Genomic DNA, 17,579 nt, shown 5'->3' with positions numbered 1-17,579 from the left:
AGATACATACCCTTACATCACTTGGGGGGTGTGTGTGGTTAACTGGTAAAGTAAAAAAGAAAATGCAAGTGAAGTCATTCAGTCATGTCCAACTCTTTGTGACCCCATGAGCTATTTAGCCTACCAGGCTCCTCTGTCCATGGATTTTCCAGGCAAGAATACTGGAGTGGGTTGCCATTTCCTTCTCCCAACTGGTAAACTGTTCTGCAAACAATTTGGCAATGAGTATAAGTAGCCTTTGAATGATATCAAACTAAGAGAAGGAAGCAAATAGATATGAGGGTCAAAGTTTGTATCGCAATACAGTTATGATAGGTAAACAGAAGAATAAAGGAATAGTTTAATTATGGAATATCCATTGGTAAAGTCACTAAAATTGTTTATGAACACCTTTAATATTATGGGAGAAATGCTTAAGTTATAATGCTATGTAATGAAAACACTATATGCATACCATATGACCTGAAATATGTTTTTTAAAATACAGTGAAAAAAAAAAACCTGGAGGAGACACATTCAAATGACAATTATCAGTGAGATTTTTTTCCTTTGTGTTTCATTATATTTTCCAAACCATCTACAGTGAGCTCATCTTAACTTTCATAACCAAAACATCCTTTTCAAGTCCCAGGTTTATTCACAAAGCCAAAACACTATTATTTCCTGATTTCTCCTATTTTTGGAGTTTCACGTTTGCAGTCTGAAGTAAATGCAAAGCCTTTAACCCAGGAGCATGAATTTACGGGACTGGAGGGAACAGCTCTGCGACACAGCAGCTAAGCGGCCTAACTCAAGGCCATCTGGTGCACAGAGCAGGCGCAACAGCCCTGGTCCTGCGAGGGCTCAGGAAGCTGACTGTCAACAGAGCCACAGAATCAGGGCATATAATGTAATGCAAAAAAGCAGCTTATATTGAATACTGGTCAATGCCTGCCCCTCCCCGCCCCCTTCTGGATGGTCACTCCCAGTTCAACGGGCTCCATCAGGCCTGGCTCACCGGAGGCTGTCATCTGGGCCAGAAACAGGAGGAAGAGGGAGGTGGCATCCACCTGGAGGTGGCCCCACTGGTCGTCGCCCACCACAGTGCTGCAGGTAGCAGTGTTGTACTTGGCGTGCAGGCTGTCCTTGGTACTCTGAGTGTGCTTGAACCTCTCCACTTTATCCACCTGAGGAAGACAGCAAGCCGGCTGCATGGCTAAGGGGTTCATGGCTGGCAGGGTCATTATCTTGGATTTAGACCTTTTATCTGTTACCTCTGGGAGACAGAGGGATGGAAGGTAGGGGACGAGTGCTCACTAGTGAGCATCACACAGAGGGGGTGGGGGGGTGTGTCTCTTCCTGCCCATCACCAGAAATATCTTAGTCTACTGGGATTTTAACAAGCTCTGCAAGCTTGAGAGGTCAAGCCAAAGGGTTTCCTTGTTTGCTATTTCCAGCATGAGCTGTGACACATAGTAGGAACTCAATGAGAGGGAGGGAAGGAATGAGGGAAGAGGGGAGGAAGAGGCCCTTTTCTTCCTCTGTAAATTTCTTCTTTAAATTTCCAATCCTATTTCCTTATGTTGAAAAGAAAAGAACAACGATGCTTTTCAAAACTAATGGGAATGTGCCAATCAAAGGTGGGGACTGTACCATATTCCTCTTGGAATCTGTACAGATTCTAGTACGATGTTCTGTACAGAGTACATGCTCAAGAAATTGTTCTACCTCTCACTGAAAATACCAGTAAATATTACTGTCAAGTTTTAAAAACTCAAGCATTTCGACTCAAAGTGAAAGCAGCTCAGTCATGTCCGACTCTTTGTGACCCCATGGACTATACAGACCACGGAATTCTCCAGGCCAGAATACTGGAATGGGTAGCCTTTCCCTTGTCCAGGGGATCTTCCCAACCCAGGGATCGAACCCATGTCTCCTGCATTGCAGGCGGATTCTTTACCAGCTGAGCCTCAAGGGAAGTCCAAGAATACTGGAGTGGGTAGCCTATCCCTTCTCCAGTGGATCTCCCCAACCCAGGCATCGAACTGGGGTCTCCTGCATTGCAGGTGGACTCTTTACCAACTGAGCTATGAGGGAAGCCCTGAAAAGACTTTGAGAAAGTATTCTCTGAGTCTGGTTCTATGCTATATTAAAATTACTGAAGATCATTTTAAAAGGAGAAAGTAAGCTAAATTTTTTCAATTTCTCGTCTTGAGAAGTTCAAAACACTCTAAAACTGATGGTTGTCACCAGGAAAATGATAAAGCACCCACTCAGATGACCCAAAAATACATCTGTCATTTTCTGCCTACCTGTCTCATCATGCACTGGAGAAGACCTCGCATCAGTTTCACCACATTCTGTGGAAATAAAATGGGATCAGTAACAAGGCCAGCTTCCCTGCTCCATGAAAACAACCTCCTCCCCACATGACAGGTAAGCCAGTGCTGCCTGGAACCTTCCCCAAGAAGGCATATACAAGCACTTTGATTGTTTAGGTTATTTCTACTTCTCCATTCCATCACAAAGAAAGAAAATCTTGATGAAGTGACTTATCTCAAATAAAGATGTTGGACCAGATGGTATCTTCTGGTGCTGAAATCCAGTGACTCCTGCTATTTTATTCAAGACAATTTTTATAAGCCTAGTACCTTAGAGCTTTATGTCTCAATTTTTAGTAATTTATTTTTGTTATACTAAGGATGAATTAAGTCCACCCTGCCTGAACCAAAGTAATGATGCTTTGCCGAAACAGCCATTTGTGACACCATTACTGGACTATTGAGTAAAGTTCTTACAAAATGCAAGTAGTTGCCAAGGTTTGTTAGTAATACATATTAGAACCGATTATGGACCTAGAGAGTGTCATACTGAGTGGAGTAAGTCATACAGAGAAGGAGAAATATCATATAACAATAATTATTATAAACAGTAATAACATGATAATCAGACATTCTATTCTGGTATTGTACAAAACACTTTACTTAGATTCCCACTAATTCTTGCAACACCCTTTGAGGTAGGTTTTATTATTTCCCCACTTTACAATGAGGAACCTGAGGCTGATGAATCAACACTGCTCAAGTCTCTCAGCTGGCAAGGGGTGGAGCAGAACAGAGCTCAGGCCCTCTGACTCCGGAGTTTGAACTCCTTGTCAATACATTATATTGCCACTCTCTTCCTCCACAGTTCAGGCCCACTGAAAGATGGTCTTCATATGCCCTATTAAATCCACTAGAAAAAGACTTCACAAGTGGCTAGAGAATGGGGTATTTTTAGGTCAAAGTTAGCTGGCTGAAAGAACTTCCTTCCCGGGGCCATTAGCATCTCCTCTCTTACACAATGAACATGGTTTGCAGGCTAAGACGTAGTGAAGGGCCACAAAGATAATTATGGGAGAAAAGTCTGAAATGGATCACCCTTCAGATTCTTCATTCTCTAAAAATCCTAGGATTCTAGAGTATAATCTCACTTTATGTCAGAAACTCTTTTGATGCAGAAAATATTACCTCATAATTAAAAGGTATAATTAACAGTCAAAATTAATATTTCCTACAGTGTGTAGCATAAACATTTGCGAATTGACTTCCCCTCAAATAAGGTTATTTTCCATTGTGAAGAGGCCCAGTGGTTCCCAACCGGGGGTGACATTAGCATCCCCCGGGGGTGGGGGAGCATTTAGAAATGTGAGGGTGGAGGCATTTTTATTGTCACTTTGATGGGGATGGGAGCTATACGCATTTAGTAAGTAAGGACTAAGGATGCTACGTGTCCTGCAACGCATGGGACAGTCTCACACAATGAGCAGCTGTACTGTCTAAGCCCCAAATGGAATAGTGTCCATGTCGAGGATCATTGGAAGATCCAGTGTTATTAACCACACTAAACAAATCAAACAATGTGGTCTGTTTGTGCCTCTCTATTGTCAGTCATAGAGCAGCAAATCTAGTCAACTCTAACCCAGATCAGAAATTGCTTACAGAAGAGAGGTTGTGGGGTGTGTGTGAGAGAGAGAGAGAGAGAAAGAGAGAGAGAATAGCTAGGCATGGCTTAACTTGGATTTTACGTCAGGAGGATAGAAAATTTGGAGAACATGAATATCAAATTATTACAGTTAAATGAATGATTCACTTATGTAACTGCCATCCAAGTTCTTGGAGGAGCATTCAATGCTTGCTGTATGCATTTTAAATACTACCCCTTAGCTCCAAGACTAGGTGATTTCATCACCTCATACTTAGCACGTCTAGTAAAATGGTCCTTTCCCTGCTCACACAGACAGGCTTCCTCTCTTAGCTTCCCTACTGCTGACAAGGCTGCCTGCCACTCAGGCCCACTTTGTTTATGATAAGGCCACAAGAATTCTCCCTGGCCTGATGACCCACTGGCTGTGACCCAATAAGCAGTGTGCAAACCAAAGACAAATCCCAAAGGCACTCATGCCATGAGAATGATACTTCTACACATCAATGCTCCTTGTAGGGTAAGGGAGGTAGAGAAGGCAAGGTTAGGAAAAAGAACGAGACCAGCACTTTAAGGAACAGATCACCTTTAATGAGGCGAGAAGGGGCAGCAGTCAGATTAGTGACCTGCTGCCCTAACCCAAGAAGAGAGTAAGTATATAACAGGCATATATGTGGAAATCTACTGTCTTACGGGGGGCCTGTTCTTCTCCAAGGTTGTTCGGAGTAATTATCTCTTAAATGGCTGGGGCAAGGAATTCTGGAGATCGCCAGAGGCTGGACCAGCTGGGAGCTGGATGTAATCAACCTTAATGTCCATTTGTTTTCTTCCGGTGAGAGAGTTCTTTATTTTGCATAGAATGGTGGGGAGGACCGGGAGGGGAGTTTTAACTCCAGGCTATTTTGAGCCATGTAACTTTCCTTCACTCCTTACTTCAACGCTATTACTCTGAACACTGAAAATACCTCCGTGCTCAGGGGCAGATTATTTTCTTACATACTTACTGATGGCAAGTCTTGGCTTTGGTAGGTATGCTGGTTTCTGATTTTGGAAAGCAATAAAGGACTTCATTGTGCCGTATGATAACATGGGTATGAAAACTGGATAATATCAGCGTGGTTCAAAATTAAAGGGTACTGCAAATTAATAAGACTGCTTTGGAATGATTCAAACTAGAAAGGCATTTTGCAAAACTGTTTTAAGTAGTGGCAACACTGTTTGAATAAATATCCTTTCAACATGAGGACTCCACAGAGCATACATTTTGAAATGTGGAGTTCTAGTGTGCTGCTTTAAAAATAATCATGTTAGTTTATAATGGCATCTCCTACGTGAGTATGTATAAAACTGACAGAGCATGTGTAAGAGAAATGTAGCTAGTTAGAAATTTGGATATCCACTCAGCGTGATTGTTTTTTATGGAGGGGGACAAAAAAAGAAAACCTCAAAAGGAGAGAGATAAGAGGTTGAGAGACCAAATATCCTACAACAGAAACGGAGGCAACGCCTGCACCAGGCTGTTTTGCACACAGTTACTTCCTTGTAGGCTTTTCAGTCCAAGGAAAAGGTGCTGAGCGCCAGGCCAGAGCTGCCAGTCAGCCTTACCTGCTCCAGCTCGTAGGCCTTGGCCTTGTCCTCGTCGCGGTCGGCGTTCTTGCGGTAGGCCATGCCCAGGCCCCACACGGCCAGGATGCTGTAAATGTTATCCCGTACCCAGGCATCCTTCTGCTCGTGACTGGCTGACATCAGCCCCGTGATGGGATTCTATCAGAGAGGAGACATGAAGTGACAGCACCACCTTTCATCCAGCACCTGGGCCAGGAACGCTCACCTGCAGCAGGGCACAATGAGGACTGGGACGAGAAATGAAGAGCCCAGAGTTCCAACCCTTGCCCTGGTACCACAGTGTGATCTTGGGTGGGCAGTGACATCACTTTTCTAGGTTTTGGTTTTCTGCATAATGAGGATATTAGACGAAAAAAAAACCTCTAAGGCACCTTTTAACTTGTAGTACTTGTTGTTTTGCTTTCAGATGAGACCATACTGTTGTAAGTGACAAACAGAAGAAACAGCAAACAGAAAAAGCCTACAAGGCTTTTACAAACCTGTGCAGTATGGAATTAATTCTTCCTCTCCTGTCGTGTTTCCACTTCAACTGGTAAAGCACTGAACATGAGAGCAAGGAGCCCCACTTCACCACTCCAGCTGTGTGTGCCTGGGGAAACTGCCTGCCTTAAAAAGGAGGCACTGAGCAAGAGGCCATCGGGGGGGTCCTATGGAGTTATGATATCACCAGTATGTAAAAGGACAGCTGAGTCACTAAAAAGCCAGACCTTCACCAAAAAGTATAAACAAATGTTCATAACAGCATTGTTCATAATAGCCCCAAAGAGGAAACAACCCAAATGTCCACCAACTGATGAATGGGAAAACAAAACATGGTCCAAACAATATTATTCCTGAAACAATATTCCTGAAATATTCAGGAATAAAAAGGAATAAACTACTAATATAGGCTACAGCATGGATGAACCTTGAAAATATTATGCTAAGTAAAAGAAGCCAGTTACAAAAGTCTACATACTGTATGATTTCAATTATACAGAATGTCCAGAATAGAAAATCTATAGAGATAGAAAGTAGATGAGTAGTTGTCTAGGGCTGCAGGTAGGAGTGGGTGGGAGGAAATAGGGAGTGAGTGAGTGACTGCTAACAGGTTTTTTTCCTTTTGGGGGGTGATGAAAATGTTCTAAAATTGACTGTGGTGATGATGTACAAATCTGTGAGTATGCTAAAAAAAAACATTAAACTATACATGCTAGATAAATTGTATGGTAAGGAAATTATATCTCAATAAAGCTATTTTTTTTTTAGAATCTAGTCCTAATAAACTTTGTGCCTAGAAATAAAATTGATAAGATAGGAGAAGAGTCACATAAATATAAAGCCTCTGTTGACTTTTCCTGAAATTATGCACAGAAACGTATCTAATAAAATACATCATAGCAATCAAAACCTTGCCAGCTTAAACTATTACTCAAAAGAGTACTAAATTATTTACAAAAGGGTTCATTAAAAAACCCTGTTGGGGGACTTCCCTGGTGGGCCAGTGGTTAAGAAGCTGCCTTCCAATGCAGGGGACGCAGGTTTGATCCCTGGTCAGGAAACCAGATCCCACATGCCCACAGGACATAACCAGAGCCGCCCAGTCGTTCTGCAACTAGAAAAATGCCCCTGTGGTGCAACAAAGAGCCTGTGTGCTACAACGAAGACCCAGCGCAGCCAAAAGCAAAACAAATGGAACCAAAAAAGCAAGAAAACAAACTCTGCTGAGTACTTTCAAAGTGAATGCCAAGGTAACTAGGTGAAAAAATATTGGCGTAGTTTCAGATATTCCCACCTAAGGAATTAAATATTTGACTTTCTCCTTTAACTAATCTATGCCCTCTTCAAAAACATCTAAAACACAACTGATACTCCTTTAGGGGAAGCAGCATTCCATCTACTGACATTGTTCTACAGCCAACAACTATAAACCAATGATATCAAAAATCAACCAAAAAACAACAAAAAAACAAATATCAATCAGAAGTGAACTGTAGGAATGGCTGAAGGAAGGTACAAGTCTTTTCCTAATAGTGGACTCCTGGAGTTCTTTTTTAAAAAATTACTGGCACAAACAAGGTATATCATAAGCATCTTTATCTGTTCTGGAGCCATCAGGAGATCCAGAGGAAGAACTCGGCCCCTCCCTGGTGTACTTATCAACTGTGAGTCAGTTCTGAGACAAACAGTCTCCCAGTGACAAAGCAGTGACCGCCTATACGAAGTGCCAAGTGTGGTTTGGATTATGAAATGTCACTGTCCTGTTACCTGAAAGTCACCTCTTTGATTCTTTAACTGCTGAAGTGGAGCTAGACTGTCTGAGCCTCATTCCACTACAGAGAAGCAGTTGGGGTGTTTCAGGGGATCCCCACATTCAAAACTGCACATATAAGCCATGTTACATTAGGGTACTGCTGCACTCATCAAAAGTAGCACTTACTACTAGGAACTGAAAGCCTGGTCTCCCCAAGATTAATATGTTGAAATCTAATTCCCAATGTGACAGTATTTGCAAGTGGGGCCTTTGAGAGATAATTAGGTCATGTGGGCAGATTGGTCAAGAATGGGAGCACTCTTAAGGAAGAGGAGGGAGAAGCTAACAAGGAGAGCTACAAAGAGTCAATGGTAGTGTCCCAGTGCAGTAGCACAAACCTGTGCTGAGGCTTAGCACTCCTCCTGCAGGAGAACTGACAATGACATCCCTTAACTGTAGAACAGGTGGACCAACACATGAGCCAAACGTAAACTGTGCTTTCAGCAAAAGCAAAGGGCGAACAAGTGGACAGCTTGTCTTTCAAATCCAGTCATTTGTAGGCCCCTCTCCAACATTTTTTCATTTCTATTTAGGGGAAGCGCTGTTCCTAACTTCTATTTATCAAAGAAGAAAAAAAGGGAAAGGTCCTGAGGCCTAGAATAGATTGGGCCCAGGCCTGACGCCCTGTACTGCAGTCACAGACAAGAAGAAAATGTTGGTGGCTTACATTTCTCATCCATGCCTTGTGTCCATCCATGTTCAGCTGCGGTTCTGCTCTGCTATCTTGCCACTAGGAGCCAAGCTAAGTCCCCCACCCTGACCCCCGGCGCACACACACACACACACACTGCCCATCTCATACCAGAGAAGACACAATAAACCATGAGCACCTCTACAGGTGCTCACCAGAACTGACACATACCACTTCCTCTCTCATCTCAGTGATGAATGCAAGTCACATGACCATTCCGAAGTTCAACAGGATAGGGATGTGGAAGCCTCTCCCAGAGATGAGAAGCAAATAAATGAATAATCATTATGTGAATAACTGAACAACTATGCTGTCTTGATGACCTCACCTGCCAGCTGTGAAGCACAGGAAACTCTTCTGTCTTCCACAGCCCACCAATTACTGAATCTAAAGTGCCCAGAAATTAATATGGTAATAAATTATTGGCCTTTTGCTTTTGGACTTATGAAAAAGTGCTAAAGTAATAAACTGAAATCCTACTCTTTAGGGTTTGGGGTTTCCCTTGCGGCTCAGCTGGTAAAGAATCCACCTGCAATGTGGGAGACCTGGGTTTGATGCCTGGGTTGGGAAGATCCTCTGGAGAAGGGAAAGGCTACCCACTCCAGTATTCTGGCCTGGAGAATTCCATGGGCTGTATAGTCCATGGGGTCACAAAGAGTCAGACACGACTGTGTAACTTTCACTTCACTTCACTCTTTAGAGTAGCTAGAAGAGGGGGAAAGAGTTGAGATATTAATGTCAGATAAAGCAGACATCACAGCAAAGAAAATGACCAGGGATATAGAGGGATGTTACATAATAATGAAAGAGTCAGTTCACTCTGAAGACATAATAATCCTACATGTGTATGTACCTAGACAAGAGGCAAAGGGATACACACATAGTGACTAGGACAGAATAGAGACTGGAAGTAGATCCACACAAATATGACAAATGTCTAAACACAAAGTATATCAGAACATTTAAACATCCACATGCAAGAAAATGAACCTCAATCTAAATCTCACCTCTTGCACAAAGTTAACTCAAAATGGATCACAGATCTAAATGTAAAATGTACACTTATTAAACTTTAAAAGAAAAACACAGAAAAAAAAATCTTTACGACTTAGAATTAGGTAGAATAAGCCATTGGAGAAGGCAATGGCACCCCACTCCAGTACTCTTGCCTGGAAAACCCCATGGACGGAGGGGCCTGGTGGGCTGCAGTCCATGGGGTCGCTAAGAGTCAGACACGACTGAGCGACTTCACTTTCACTTTTCACTTTCATGCATTGGAGAAGGAAATGGCAACCCACTCCAGTGTTCTTGCCTGGAGAATCCCAGGGACGGGGGAGCCTGGTGGGCTGCCATCTATGGGGTCGCACAGAGTCGGACACGACTGAAGTGACTTAGTAGCAGAATAAGCCATGATACCAAAAGTACCATGTATAGCAGAAAAGTTGATAAACTGAACTCTTTCAAAATTAAAAACTTTTGCTCTGTGAAAGACATTTAAGAGATAAAAAGACAAGCTAGAGACTGGAGAAACTATTTGCATGTCACTTACTCAACAAGAATATAGAATATAGAAAGAACTCTCTCTCAAAAAAAAAGGAAAGAACAGTCAAAACTCAATAGTAAGAAAACAACTATTGAAAAACTGGTTTAAAAAAATCCTTGAATAGACACTTCACCAAAGAATATATATAGATAAATAAATAAAAGAAACAAATAAAAAGAAGGCCAACATTAGCTATTAAGGAAATGCAAATTAAAACAACTGTGAGATACCACTACATGTCTACTGAATGGCTAAAAAAAAAATAAAAAAAAAAGATAATAATGCCAAACCACATGATCATCTCATTAGATGTCAAAAAAAGCATTTGACAAAATTCAACAGCCATTCAAGTTAAACACTCTTACCAAAGTGGACATGGAGGGAACATATCGCAACCTAATAAAAGCTATTGATGACAAGCCCAAAGCCAACATAATAATGGTGAAAAGCTGAAAGCCTTGTTAAAATCTGGTAAAAGACAAGCATGCCCACTCTATTCAACATAGTACTGGAAATCTTAGCCACAGAAATCAGACAAGAAAGAGAACTAAAAATATCCAAATTGGAAGAGAAGAGATAAAATTGTCATTATATGCAGATGACATGATTATATATATGTATATACATATAAGCCTTAAGACTCCACACAAAAACTACCAGAATAAACAATTTCAGCAAGATAGCAGGATACAAGATTAACATACAGAAATATGTTGCATTTCTTTACACTAACAATGAAATATCACAAATGGAAAGTAAAAAATAATCTCTCTTAAAATCACACACACAAAAAAACTAGGAATAAACCTAACCAAGGAGGTGAAAAATTTACATGCTGAGAACTATAAAACATTGATAAAGGAAATGGATGATGATTTAAATACATGGAAAGATATCACGTGTTATTGGATTGGAAGAATATTGTTAAATGGTCATACTACACAAAGCAATCTATAGATTAAATGTAGGGTTTATGTGATCTCTCTCAAATTACCCAGGACATCTGTCACAGAACTAGAACAAATAATCCTAAAATTTATGCGGAACTAGAGAAGATCCAGAATTGCCAAAGCAAGCCCAAGGAAAAAGGACAAAGCTGGAGGCATAACTCTTCCAGACTTTAGACAATACTATAAGCTTACAGTAATCAAAAGAGCATGGTACTGGCACAGAAACAGACATATAGATCAGTGGAACAGAATAGAGAGCCCAGAAATAAACCCCCATACCTACAATCAATTCATCTTCGGCAAAGTAGGCAAGCATATACAATGCAGAAAAGACAGTCTTATCAGCAAGTGGTGCTAGGAAACCTAGACAGCCACATGTAAAGCAATGAAACTAGAACACTCCCTCGGACAATATACAAAAATAAATACAAATGTCCTAAAGACTTCAACGAAAACTTCCCTAATATGGGGAAGGAAATAGCCACCCAAGTCCAAGAAACTCAGAGTCCCAAACAGGATAAACCTAAAGCGAAACAACCCAAGACACATATTAATCAAACTAACAAAGATCAAACAGAAAAAGCAAATATTAAAAGCAGCAAGGGAAAAGCAACAAACAACACACAAGGGGATCCCCATAAGGATAACAGCTGATCTTTCAATAGAAACTCTTCAGGCCAGAAGGGAATGGCAGGACATACTTAAAGTGATGAAAGGGAAAAACCTACAACCCAGATTACTGTACCCAGCAAGGATCTCATTCAAATATGGAGAAATCAGAAGCTTTACAGACAAGGAAAAACAGAGAATTCAGCACCACCAAACCAGCTCTTCAACAAATGCTAAAGGATCTTCTCTAGACAGGAAACACAGTAAAGGTTTATAAAAACAAACCCAAAACAACAAAGTAAATGGCAACGGGATTATACTTATCAACAATTACCTTAAATGTGAATGGGTTAAATGCTCCAACCAAAAGACAAAGATTGGCTGAATGGATAGAAATACAAGATCCCTATATATGCTATCTACAAGACACCCACCTCAAAACAAGGGACACACACAGACCCAAACTGAAGGGCTGGAAAAAGATATTTCATGCAAATAGAGACCAAAAGAAAGCAGGAGTAGCAATACTCATGTCAGAAAATAGACTTTGAAATAAAGACTGTGACAAGAGACAAAGAAGGAAGCTACATAATGATCAAAGGATCAATCCAAGAAGATATAACAATTATAAATATATATGCCCCCAACATAGGCGCACCTCAATATGTAAGGCAAATGCTAACAAGTAAGAAAGGGGAAATTAACAATAACACAATAATAGTGGGGGACTTTAATACCCCACTCACACTTATGGATAGATCAACCGAACAGAAAATTAGCAAGGAAACACGAGCTCTACATAATACAATGGACCAGTCAGAACTACCTGACATATATATAGGGCATTTCACCCAAAAACAATGGAATTCACCTTTTTTTTTCAAGTGCACACAAAACATTCTCCAGGACAGATCACATCCTGGGCCATAAATCTAGCCTTGGTAAATTCAAAAAACTGAAGTCATTTCAAGTATCTTTTCTGATCACAATGTGGTAAGATTAGATGTCAACTATAGGAAAAAAAAAAAGACTATTAAAAATACAAACATATGGAAGCTAAACAACATGCTTCTGGATCACCAACAGATCACGGAATAAATCAAAAAAGGAAATCAAAATATGCATAGAAACAAATGAAAATAAAACCATGACAACCCCAAACCTATGGGATTCAATAACAGCAGTGCTAAGAGGAGATTCATAGCAATACAAGCCTACCTCAAGCAACATCAAATAAACAACCTAATTTTACACCTAAAGCAACTAGAAAGAGAGAAGAACCTCAAAGTTAGTAGAAGGAAAGAAATCATAAAAATCAGAGCAGAAATAAAAGAAACGAAGGAGACTATAGCAAAAATCAACAAACTAAAAGCTGTTTCTTTGGGAAAATAGACAAACCATTAGCCAGACCCATCAGGAAAAAAAAAGGAGAAGAATCAAATCAATAAAACTGGAAATGAAAATGGAGAAATCACAACAGACAACACAGAAACACAAAAGATCATAAGAGACTACTATGAGCAATTATACACCAATAAAATGGACAACTTGGAAGAAATGGACAAATTCTTAGAAAAGTATAACCTTCCAAAAGTGAACCAGGAAGAAATAGGAAATTTTTAAAGACCCATCACAAGCACAGAAATCAAAGTTTTAATCAAAAATCTTCCAACAAACAAAAGCCCAGGACCAGATGGCTTCATAGGTGAATGCTACCAAAAATTTAGAGAAGAGCTAACACCTATCGTACTCAAACTCTTCCAGAAAATTGCAGAGGAAGGTAAACTGCCAAACTCATTCCATGAGGCCACCATCACTCTAATACCAAAACCAGACAAAGATGCCAAAAAAAGAAAACTACAGGCCAATATCACTGATGAAATAGATGTAAAAATCCTCAACAAAATCCTAGAGAACAGAATCCAACAATATATTAAAAAGATCATACATCATGACCAAGTGGGGCTTTATCCCAGGGATGCAAGGATTCTTCAATATTCACAAAATCAATGTGACACACCATATTAACAAATTGAAAGATTAAAAACCATATGATTATCTCAATAGATGCAGAGAAAGCCTTTGGCAAAATTCAACACCCATTTATGATAAAAATTCTCCAGAAAGAAGGCATAGAAGGAACATACCTCAACATAATAAAAGCCATATTCCACAAACCCACAGCAAACACTATCCTCAATGACGAAAAATTGAAAGCATTTCTTCTAAAATCAGGAACAAGACAAGGGTGCCCACTCTCACCTCTACTATTCAACATAGTTTTTCAAGACCTAGCCACAGCAATCAGAGAAGAAAAAGAAATAAAAGGAATCCAGATTGGAAAAGAAGTAAAACTCTCCCTGTTTGCAGATGACATGATCCTCTACATAGAAAACCCTAAAAACACCACCAGAAAATTACTAGAGCTAATCAATGAATATAGTAAAGTTGTAGGATATAAAATTAATCCATAGAAATCCTTTGCCTTCCCACACACTAACAATGAGAAAACAGAAAGACACATAAGGAAATAATCCCATTCACCATTGCAACAAAAAGAATAAAATACTTAGGAGTAAATTTACCTGAAGAAACAAAAGACCTTCCCTCATAGCTCAGTTGGTAAAGAATCCGCCTGCAATGAAGGAGACCCTGGTTTGATTCCCAGGTTGGGAAGATCCGCTGGAGAAGGGAAAAGGCTACCCACTCCAGTATTCTTGGGCCTCCCCTGTGGCTCAGCTGGTAAAGAATCTGCCTGCAATGCGGGAGACCTGGGTTCAATCCCTGGGTTGGGAAGATCCCCTAGAAAAGAGAAAAGGCTACCCACTCCAGTATTCTGGCCTGAGTCAGACACAACTGAGCAACTTTCACTTTCACTTTTCACGTATAGAAAACTATAAAACACTGATGACAGAAATCAAAGATGACACAAATGGATGGAGAAATATACCATGTTTGTGGATTGGAAGAATATAGTGAAAATGAGTATACTACCCAAAGCAATCTATAGATTCAACACAATCCCTATCAAGCTACCAATGGTATTTTTCACAGAACTAGAAAAAATAATTTCACAATTTGTATGGAAACACAAAAGCCTCAAATAGCCAAAACAATCTTGAGAAAGAAGAATGGAAATGGAGGAATCAACCCACCTGACTTCAGACTATACTACAAAGCTAGTGTCATCCAGACAGTATGGTACTGGCACACAGACAGACATATAGATCAATGGCACAAAATAGAAAGCCCAGAGATAAATCCACACAACTATGGATACCTTATCTTTGACAAAGGAGGCAAAAATATACAATAGAGAAAAGACAATCTCTTTAACAAGAGGTGCTGGGAAAAACTGGTCAACCACCTGTAAAAGAATGAAACTAGAACACTTTCTAACACCAAAAATAAACTCAAAATGGATTAAAGATCTAAACATAAGACCAGAAACTATAAAACTCCGAGAGGAAAACATAGGCAGAACACCCTGACATAAATCACAGCAAGATCCTCTATGACTCATCTCTCAGAGTAATGGAAATAAAAACAAAAATAAACAAATGGGACCTAATTAAACTTAAAAGCTTTTGCACAATGAAGGGAACTATAGCAAGGTGAAAAGGCAGCCTTCAGAATGGGCGAAAATAGCGAACAAAGCAACTGACAAAGAATTAATCTCCAAAATACACAAGCAGCTCATGCAGCTCAATTCCAGAAAAATAAACAACCCAATCAAAAAATGGGCCAAAGAACTAAACAGTCATTTCTCCATACAGATGGCTAACAAACACATGAAAAGATGCTCAACATCACTCATTATCAGAGAAATGCAAATCGAAACCACAATGAGGTACCATCTCATGCTGGTCAGAATGGCTGCCATGAAAAAGTCTACAAACAATAAATGCTGGAGAGAGTGTGGAGAAAAGGGAACCCTCTTACACTGATGGTGGGAATGCAAACTAGGTCAGCCACTATGGAGGTCAGTGTGGAGATTCCTTAAAAAATTGGAAATAGAACTGCCATAAGACCCAGCAATCCCACTGCTGGGCATACACACCAAGGAAATCAGAACTAAAAGAGACATGTGTACCCCAATGTTCATTGCAGCACTGTTTATAATAGCCAGGACATGGAAGCAACCTAGATGTCCATCAGCAGATGAGTGGATCAGGAAGTTGTGGTACATATACACAATGGAATATTACTCAGCTATAAAAAAGAACACATTTGAGTCAGTTCTAATGAGGTGGATGAAACTGGAGCCTATTATACAGAGTGAAGTAAACCAGAAAGAGAAACACCAATACAGTATATTAACACATATATATGGAATTTAGAAAGATGGTAATGATGACCCTACATGCAAGACAGTAAAAAGAGACACAGATGTAAAGAACAGACTTTTTGGGTATGTGGGAGAAGGCAAGGGTGGGATGATTTGAGAGAATAGCACTGAAACATCTATATTACCATATGTAAAATACATGACCAGTTCAAGTTTGATGTGTGAAGCAGGGCACTCAAAACTGGTGCTCTGGGACAACCCAGAGGGATGGGGTGGGGAGGGAGGTGGGAAGGGGGTTCAGAATGCTGGGACACATGTGCACCCGTGGCTGATTCATGTTGATGTATGGCACAAACCACAATATTGTAAAGTTATTAGCCTCCAATTAAAATAATAAATAAATAAATACATTCAAATGTCCGAAAGACTTCAACACAGACGTGATATCAAACTCCTAGAGGAGAACATAGGCAAAACATTCACTGACATAAATTGTTGCAATGTTTTCTTAGGTCACTCTCCCAAGGTAACAGAAATAAAAGTAAAAGTAAACAGAATCATATCGAGCTTTTGCATAGTAAAGGGAAACATAAACAAAAGACAACCAATGCAATGGGAGACAATACTTGCAAATGATGCAATCAACAAAGGTTTAATTTCTAAAATATACAAACAGCTCATACAACTCAATAACAAAAAACTAAACACAATTAAAAAAAATGGGCTGAAGACCTAAATAAACATTTCTCCAAAGAAGACATACAGATGATCAATAGGCACATGAAAAGATACTCAACATTGCTACTTATTAGAGAAATGCAAAATTAAAACTATGATGAGGTATCGCCTCACACCAATCAGAATGGCCATCACTAAAATGTCTACAAACAACAAATGCTGGAGAGGATGTGGAGAAATGGGAACTATCCTGCACTGTTGGTGGAATGTGGACTGGTGCAGTCACTACAGCAAACAGTATGGAGACTACTTAAAAAGTAGAAATACAGTTACCAAATGATCCAGCAATCCCATTCCTGAGCATATATCCAGAGAATACTATAGTTTGAAAAGGTACATGCACCCTAACGTTCACAGCAACATTATTTACAATAGCCAAGACGTGAACTCAACCTCAACGTCCACCATTAGATGAATGGATAAAGAAGATGTGGTATACACACGCACACACTACATGCCCTCTGCAGCAACATGGATGCAACTAGTGATTATCATACTAAGTGAAGTAAGTCAAAGATAAATACCATATATCACTTATATGTGGAATCTGAAAAATGATACAAATGAACTTATTTACAAAACAGAAATAGACTCTCAGACATAGAAAACTAATTTATGGTTACCAAAAGGGAAAGAAAATTAAGATGGATAAATTAGGAATTTGGGATTAGCAGATACAAACTGGTATATATAAAATAGATAAACGACAAGGTCCTGCTGTGTAGCACAGGAAACTATATGCAGCATCCTGTAATAGGCCATAATGGAAAAGTATATAATAATCACTTTGCTTATACCAGAAACACAACATTGTAAATCAAGTACACTTCAGTAAATAAATAAAAATCTAAAATATTAGAAAAAATAATGTCAAAACTAAGTGTTGACAGGGACATAGA

The 17,579-nt window shown here is 39.8% G+C and overlaps 1 protein-coding gene across 1 annotated transcript in view; it reads right to left on the bottom strand.

Annotated features, from left to right (window-relative positions):
- PHKA2 (phosphorylase kinase regulatory subunit alpha 2) overlaps window positions 1-17,579 on the bottom strand; it is a 91,710-nt gene that overhangs the window by 57,505 nt on the left and 16,626 nt on the right. The window contains exons 2-4 of the mRNA XM_068962198.1: window positions 5,548-5,706; window positions 2,292-2,339; window positions 998-1,166 (exon numbers count right to left, since the gene is read on the bottom strand). Coding sequence (XP_068818299.1) covers window positions 998-1,166; window positions 2,292-2,339; window positions 5,548-5,706 — 376 coding nt within the window. The remainder of the gene's footprint in view (window positions 1-997; window positions 1,167-2,291; window positions 2,340-5,547; window positions 5,707-17,579) is intronic.

The sequence above is a fragment of the Capricornis sumatraensis genome, chromosome X, assembly GCF_032405125.1.
Source record: "Capricornis sumatraensis isolate serow.1 chromosome X, serow.2, whole genome shotgun sequence".
NCBI lineage: Eukaryota > Metazoa > Chordata > Mammalia > Artiodactyla > Bovidae > Capricornis > Capricornis sumatraensis.
Note: the sequence above shows the minus strand (reverse complement) of the source record. Positions and strands in the feature narration are given on the sequence as shown.